Source organism: Echinops telfairi, unplaced genomic scaffold (genome assembly GCF_000313985.2).
Source record: "Echinops telfairi isolate 266 unplaced genomic scaffold, ASM31398v2 ScPeMD7_7475;HRSCAF=8513, whole genome shotgun sequence".
Lineage (NCBI taxonomy): Eukaryota > Metazoa > Chordata > Mammalia > Afrosoricida > Tenrecidae > Echinops > Echinops telfairi.
This window is the reverse complement of record NW_022111379.1, coordinates 13,572,475-13,580,907: the sequence shown is the minus strand read 5'-3', so window position 1 is coordinate 13,580,907 and position 8,433 is coordinate 13,572,475. Positions and strand designations below refer to the sequence as shown.

The window sequence follows — 8,433 nt, the reverse complement described above, 5'->3', positions numbered from 1 at the left end:
TCCGACATCTCCCTTCACCCACTTTTCTGTTGTCCGTCCTCCAGGGAGGAGGTCACATGGAGATCCTTGTCATCGGCTCCCCCTTTCCAATGCAGCCTCCCTCCACCCTCCCAAAAATACACCTCTTGTTATTGACTACTTCGCTCTCCAACTTGTCACATCCCAGCAGTAGTAAAATATTTGCTGTGTGAAAATACCAACTGCAGAGGGCACTGTAAGGAAGTGGCTGAAGACAGGAGGGCCCTCATGAACTGCCTGTGGGATTCGACACTGGAGAATAAACAATTTGGCTAACTAGTGAAAATCCACAATGAGTATTACCCTATGAATCTTTTTAAGCTGAAGAAATTAAATATCAACATTTGCTCTAGGTAGCATTATGTGGGCTTTTATTATTACATTACCCTCTGTACTATTCTATAATTTATAATTATGGTCTATAATTATCTTACTGTGTCTAATACATAAAAAGTGGCTGAAAGGAACCATGACAAAATGGTAATAAAAATACCTTCTCTCTCTTGGTAACGAGGACAAAGTTTTCATTAGGAGGGGAGGGGGACGGCTACTACGTGTTTTAATTCTCCCATAATAAGCATCATCAATTTTAGAGGGGGTGCGGGTGAGAGAAGGCACCAACCCTTTCCCAACATGAAAGAATACTGACCTCTACAGGTGGCGATTAGGTCCCACACGGTGCGGCTTACCTACACATCTAATGACAGGATCGGAAGGCGTTTGCAAAGGAGGCAGTTGCACTCTTGTTTTAAGGACAAAACATTAAACCACCAAAATACAAACTTGATCTTGACATCCCTAATCGTTTGCATGACGTGTTGAAGTGCCAGTGGCAAGCGCACAACTTGCTTCTTTAGACGACATGCCGGCCCTTGAGAAAGGATAAAGGACTGATGCCCAGAGATGCTGCGACACTTGTGCTTCTGCAGGAATCTGCAATTATGCAGAGCAACACAGGGCCCTCCAGAGAAAACAAACTTGCCAAGCAATCCCATGTGGGGATTTGCATTAGTGCCACACAGACTGCGGGGAGCAGCTGACAGTGGTGTGTCCTGAGAAATGTGTAACGCCTGCCACTGTATTCCTCGGCAACAGAGAGCAAAATTCAAAGTTTTATTATACATAATAAATGTCGGTCAAAAACAACCTAGCAGGCCTCAGATTTTTCATCTGGGAAATGCGCATCGCCCCTTCCCACCTCAATGGGAGTCACAGGGAAAAGCCTGAGGGTCTGTGTGACGGAAGGGCCACGGAGGACGGGCTGAGCCAAGGCTGATGCCCGGCTACAGCGGGCGGTAGTGATTTAATTAAACTGGACATGGGGGGCTTCAGTTGATCAGTGAAACAGAAATCCCCTTAGTCCCCTTGGAACAGTGGTTCTCAATCTTCCTAATACTGTCACCCTTTAATACAGTTCTCATGTTGTCGGACACCCATCCCCAACCATAAAATTATTTTCGTTGCTACTTCATAACTATAATTTTGCTACTGTTATGAGTCCCCTGTCTCCTGTGAAAGGGTCGTTCAACCCCCAAGGGGTCACGACCCACAGGTTGAGAACCGCTGTCTGAGAAGCTAGCAATCATACTGCAGCGAAACGTCCTAAGAAGACAGAACTCCTCTTAATCAACAGGCAGGCGAACTCTGAAAACCAGTGAGACCAGAGAAGACTCGGAGAAGTACCGGAGAAGAAAACCGAAAACACAGAAACCTGTCTCAGAAGAATGACTCAGAATTTTCCACCACCCCCAAGGATCACCTTCCAGCCCAGTGATGGAGAGGCCTATAAAGTGGCGGCTAAGGGCGGCGAACAATGTGCCCCGCAAAGCCATCAACAACATGAGATAAAAGTGTAACATTTCCCAGAAACCAAGTACAGAAGGAGATGAGTGGGAGGTGGGGGTGGGGGTGGGGGGGCACATGCAGGACAGGAGGACAAGGAGCAAAGGGAAGCCCAGAGGGGAAGTGGGAAGAATGTTGTTACACCGAGCAGATCGCAATTTTCTGTCACAAAACAAAATGTGTATAAAGGGTTGAATCGGAAATGAATGTGCTCTAAAAACATTCACCCCCAAACCACCATGAAAAGTTGGAAAATAGAGGGAAACATAACATGGTAAAAATCATTTCCTCACTAATAGAGGGTAGAAGCCCTGGTATTGATCCTAGACTGCTAAGCTAACTGCTATCTGCAAAGTGGATGGTTCAAACCCACCAGCGGCTCCCCAGGAGTAAAATGAGGCTCTCTGCTGCTGTAAAAATAATATAGTCCCGAAAACCGTGTATAGGATGGCCAAGTTAAAACCTGCTCGATACCAGTGGGTTTTAACTGGCAGGCGATTAAGGTGGAAAACAGGCAGGACCAGAAAAACGCAAGGTGGTCCCAGGGAGTTCCAGCTCTCATGGGTCTCCAGGTGATGAAGCCGAAGACCGGCATGGCGACAGATTACGTCCCATAGCAACGATTTCAAGAGGGAATAAAGGTAAAATGCCATGTCTGGTACAGAGATGGACGGTTCCCTAATGGAATTCTCAACTCCCACGCGGGAAACGTAGTTTGAGTCCCGGTCCTAGAACCTCAGGTGCCACGACAGTGCCTGTACAGTGCCTGTCGGTCAGGGCTGATTTTTAGTTTTTGTTTCAAATTCAATTTTATGAAAAGTATTTGGTTGTGTGGGCAGCAATGTGAAGGCTCTGACTGTGGCCACCAGGACACTTTAGGGATAAGATCATTTTGGATGTGTTGTGGGTTCACATAGACTGTTTTCTTTCATTGCCAATGGCAAAATGCCTTAAGTTTCGCTATATTCACATCAACCTATTTAGTGTCCACAGAAAAGGAATTTGTAAAATAAGACCGAGAAAAGCAAAACCTACAGATTTCAAAGTATTCTCTTCAAATATTAAGACCATACAACGTATCTTATAGACATCTACAGTTAAGCCTCAGGTAGAAAGGTGGGCTATGTGATGCCTGTCGTTTCTTGTTTCTACTTATTGCTAATTATAACTCAGGGACCAAAGCGTTTCCAAAACCGAATAAAAACCCTCAATTTCATTCCCAGTCTGGTGCAAGAGAATTACAGCGAGAACCAGGAGAGCAGTCGACTTTCAAATAAATTAGTTAAATAATTAATGCATTAAAAACGGGGTTTTTTGGTTGTGTGGTTTTTTTCCCTTTGCTGGGATTTTTCTTCTGCAGTAGCTCAAGATGTCAGTGGTGCTTTAAACGATGCTCAACAGGTTTCAGGGATCCAGGCTAAGGCAGCCGTGGAAGAAAGGCCTGTTGATGGACTTCCAAAAGGCACTCAGTAGTCTACAAGGATCCGATCAGCAGCCATCCATGGGGAAGGTACAAGAGCAGGCAGCATCTCATTCCACAGCGCAGGAGGCTGCCCGGATAGCAGCTTACAAGGACCGTGTAAGTACGGCGGGTGTATGTACGTGGAGGGGAAAATGCAGGCACCACAGTGAAGACGGATGGTGTATTGCTTCCCTGAAAGTATCGTATGTACTTGAGTCTAAGCCGAGGTTTTCAGCACATTTTTAATGCAGTTTTTGTGGTAAAATGAGGTGCCTCGGCTGATATTTGGGTCAGCTTATTCTCAAGTATATACGGTATACAGTTTCAGGCCTTCACACCCGTCCATGGACGAGCCATCCTTCCCCTCTCAACTCACCAACCCAAGAGGTGACTTGGGAACAGGCCAACCCAGTGAACCAAGCATCTCAGCCAGACCACGCAAGCACTCGACAGGGCTCCAACTAGAAACGCCTGCGTCTATGGCGCTGCTATGTCAACTTGAGTGTTAATGCAAGAGGCAGAAGGGCCAGAAAGCCCACATTTCAGGACGCATCTTACCAGGGTGATGTCCCGGGAAGCGGCAGCTGCGCTCATGTGCAGGCTGGGCTGCCTCACAGAACTGCTGCAATCAAGGGCTCGAGCAAATGTCCCCACAGCACTGCATGAACCACAAAAACAGCGAGAAAAAATAGTGAGCCTCGGCGGACATTTTTACGTTTAAAATAAAATCCAAACATCTGGCTGATGAATCAAAACCTGTAAAAGAAGAGTCTAAACCAGTCCCTGGGTGCTTCAGGATCAAATACCCAATTAGAAGTATTTTCTGGAAGATTTCCTAACTGACAACCAATTGATCAAATACGGGTTATAATTAAATTTTTTTTTTAAAGCAGACTGTTAGGGCGTGGAGACAGAAGGGGAAGACCTATGCCAAACGGCCACAGCTGAACCTGGGTTTCAACGCTGCTTAGAGGGGCAGGTGGCGCAGCTGCACAGGAGCACGGCTAGCAGGGCCACCCCCGTTCTGGCCACTTTTCCAGCTGAAATGATGAAATCCCATAAACACTCGCTTCCTTGCCCTGTCCTGTGAGGACTCAATGTATAATAGATTTGTGCTAAAATCTCATTAGAAACAAAATCATTACCACAACAGTAATTGTCATTTAATGATCAAGAAGTTCTCCCGTATAAATAGAGCCTTAACCTGGCGAGATGGAGTCTAACGTGAAGGTTAGGGCCCCCTGCTTGCTGCCCCCGTGTTAAACACGTGAGCAGAAGAAGAGATGGTTCCAAACATTTTCATGAAAATACAACAGACATATAGAAAACTGCAAAGTGTGCCATGATTTGGTTTTCCTCAGGTGACTCCACCCATCTCACCACCATCCAGGTCCAATTTATGTAGGCAGCACCCCAGACACCACCTCTGGTTCCCTCTCAACCCCTCACCACTTCCTCCCTCGTCCCTGGAGGAAGCGGCCTTCAGGGATTCAAACCCAGTAGATTGGTAAGCCTCTGAGCCATCTCTGTGTTGTTGACAGTGGCTGTGTTTCTTGTATTCTGTGCCACACAGCATTCTTTTGTCTGGTTCCCCACCCCTACCCCAATGCCATGCGTTCGACCATTCTTTTATTGAGGGACATTTTGAGAGAGCTGTAGAGCTTGGGGCTCTCCAAATTGTGCACAGGTGTATCTTTCTGCCAGGGATATATTTTGCAATGAAACGGTGTGTGTGTGAGTGTGTGTGTGCGTGTGTGTGCCAAAGGCCACGGCCATCAAGTTAATGGCAGCCCCTTGCAATCCCATAGGACTGAGTAAAACTGGCCCTTTGGGTTCCTGAGCCTTTAAATGTTTATGATACCAGACAGCCTCATCCTCATCTTTGTCCCCCAGTGGGGCTGGTGGGTTTGAACCACTGATCTTGTGGTTAGCTACTAAATGTGTAACCCACTAAGCCACCTGAGTGCCATATGCATCACTGGGACCTCGTGAAAATTAGATACTTAAGTGAATCAAAAGAGCATCATAAGAGTAAAAAAATAACCTACAAGTAGGAGTGGTGATGGAGGCACGCTTTGGAAATGACATATATGCTTAAGGCTTAATCTTTATATAAGAGACTTCAACAACATAAAGACCATCTAATTTTAAAATGGGCAAGATATGAACAGACATATCACGAAATAAGACATGTCAGCAACCAAGAAACATGGAAACATGCTCATGATCATTAACGATTAGAGAAGCATGCTAAACATGTTAATTAGCAAGGGGACTTCAATGAAAGTTAATGGATTTCTGGTATTACATTTGCTCCATATTTTCCCGTAGTGTTTCACTATTTTATGGGAGAATCTACTATTTTCTTTCTTTTTTTTGTTTTGATGACATGACAGCTTTATTATTTATTGCACTTTTAAGTTGTGTAATCGCTTATAGGTCACTTATAACCAGGACATTCTCCCCATTGAATTTTTTTTTTTTTTCCGTTTTCCACCCCACCCCCCACCCCCCAGCTCAAAACCTCTCCACCCGGATCACCCTCTGGTTTTAGTCCCCAAGGTGGATACTTTTGTCACATCACTGATTGGAGCTGAACAACACGAGATGTTGCCGCTTCACCCAAAAGTGGTGTTTTTAATCTGCCCTTTTTGACGGCTCAGTGGGTCACTGGCAAAAGGCCCAATGAGTGCTTTTAAAAGGGGGTAATCTACTACTTTCATGACAAAAAACTAGCAAACCAGTTTATCTTTTTAAAAAACATCCTAACCAAACCCTTTTGTGAGTTGATTCCAACTCACAAGAAACCTACAGAACTGAGTAGATATAACGTATGGAGTTCCCAAGGCAATCCATCTTTACAGAAGCAAACTGCCATGCCCTTGTCCCTTAAAGCATTGGTGGGTTTGAACCGCTGACCTTTCAGCTAGCAATTGAGCAAGCAATTTAGTTAAAGCAATTCCAAACCTCCAAAAACAAATTCAGTGACAGTAAATCATATTATCATATGTTTGGCATATTACATAGTAGAATGGTACATAGTAGAGTGGGACCTTACAGAGTGGTCTTTATGTCACAACTAACAAAGGATGACACCACCAACATACTGTATATACTCGATATAAGCCGAGTTTTTCAGCTCATTTTTAATGCTGTTTTTGTGGTAAAATCAGGTGCCTCGGCAGATATTGGGGCCTGCCTATACTCAAGTACATACGGTAAGTATGGGAAAATACATATACCTCTTTTATACAAAGAAAAGATACTATTTGGCTCAACAGTACTATACTCACCGTGCTACAACTAAAAATTGGTCAATCTGTCGATCTGTAAGTGGGCTATTTGGATCCCAAACTTTAACTTCCAATTTTGACTCTTCCCTTTCATCTGATTCTCCTGTCCAAGAAGAAAGGAAAAGGAGTCTGATTACTCACAGGGCACATTGTCACATTCAGTTGGTGACTACAGCTACCAACCATTTTGAATGTTTAAATGGACGGCTTCAGTATATCCCCCTCCCCTGCCCCTTCCCAGATAACAGCTGCACAAAGCTTTGTAGAGTGAACAATCATCACTGACGTGACCAAACAATCCACATGGTACCTTCCTTTGTCAGTTAACACGCATTTTTTGAGTACCTATACGCTTGAGGTACTAAGTCAGGTGCTAAAAGGGAAATAAAGACCCAGCCCCCCAAAAAAGTAGCTCTGCCGCACGATGAAACTGATCGAGGTGACTGTGCAACTCTCCCAGATGTGACTGAACTACTGAATAGTGCGATAAGTGAACCATACGCCAATACAACTGCTGGGAGTAAAAACGAATCTTACACCACGATAGCATTTATGTGTGAACAGAACTATGATACAGTTTCACAGAAGGCTCTAAGAATCCAAAAACTACAGAAATCGTTCTAGGTTGCTGGGGGCCCGGGGCCATCTCGCTGATATGAAGGGTACAGATGCAATGACATGGGACAGAGAGGACCGGGAAACAGAAGTGAGATTATGAGCCAAGTCGCGGCTCTGAGACGTGATGGATGCGGCGAAAAGGAGCTCATTTCCTGGGCTCTGTTAGGCCGGGAAGGAAAGCAGCTGGGAGTCGGGAGCGCATTATGGGAGATTCTACAGGCACCGCTGACTAGGCTTTTGGAAGGTCACGAGCAGCTGTTGCTCTAACAGAAGAGGGTGGGACTAAACCTAAGCCATACTTCAAACCGCACACTTAGTAATAGCATATAATTTGCTTTAGAGGAACACAGGTTGAAGTCAGCGCTATCCAACTAACTGGAAGTAATGAAGGACAAAAAGTCTGCAGTGGGCGTGGCTGACAGTCAGTGGCAGAGTGGACACAGAGGACAGTTCCAAAGCCAGGAAAGCTGTAAAACAGTGCTGACCATAGAAGGAACATGCTTTGCAGTGCTTCAGTGTGTGTACATGCACCATGAACATGCGCACACAGGTTTATGAGTTTTTCTTATTTATAAAGATGTTAGAAAATGACTTTTTCAAAAAGAATAACAATAATAATAACATTTAATATACTAAGAGTTCCTTGGGGGGGGCAGGAGGGGGATAAAGAGGGGCTGATATCAAAGAGTGCAAAAATAAAATGTTTTGGAAATGATGGTGGCAGCAATTGTACAACCATGCTTGATCTAATTGAACTATGGATTTTTATAATATTTGTAAGAGCCCCCAGTAAAATGGAGAAAAAGAAAAGGAAAATTACTTTTTAACTGTTTCTTACCTGTTCCTGTAATGTTTCCCCCTAACTCCTTGAGGAAAGAGTCTTTTTTCACAATTTTTTCTTGAAGCTATTACCCGTAGGTGTTTAGCCTAGCATTCTTCACACAGATACTCCATAGCTGTTTATAGTTAACAATCTCGGCACTCCTCCAAGCCAGTACACTATAAACTAACCAACCAACTACAATTAGCTAACTGAAACACAATTTATGATACTAATTCCTCTTGTAATTCTAGAGAGAATAGCTTAGTCTTTCACCACAAAAGGTGCTAAAATGTTTTTCTAAAATGTTTTTTAATAACAAAAATATCCCTACTCTAATTATCACAATTAAAGAAGTTAAATATGTAAAAAACACGTTT

The 8,433-nt window shown here is 44.1% G+C and overlaps 1 protein-coding gene and 1 non-coding gene across 2 annotated transcripts in view; both read right to left on the bottom strand.

Annotated features, from left to right (window-relative positions):
- MTA3 (metastasis associated 1 family member 3) overlaps positions 1-8,433 on the bottom strand; it is a 145,543-nt gene that overhangs the window by 38,334 nt on the left and 98,776 nt on the right. The window contains exons 8-9 of the mRNA XM_045285676.1: positions 6,616-6,718; positions 3,881-3,980 (exon numbers count right to left, since the gene is read on the bottom strand). Coding sequence (XP_045141611.1) covers positions 3,881-3,980; positions 6,616-6,718 — 203 coding nt within the window. The remainder of the gene's footprint in view (positions 1-3,880; positions 3,981-6,615; positions 6,719-8,433) is intronic.
- Positions 5,893-6,027, bottom strand: LOC115867962. Its single transcript, XR_004045355.1, has one exon. It is a non-coding gene; the product is annotated as a small nucleolar RNA SNORA21 (small nucleolar RNA).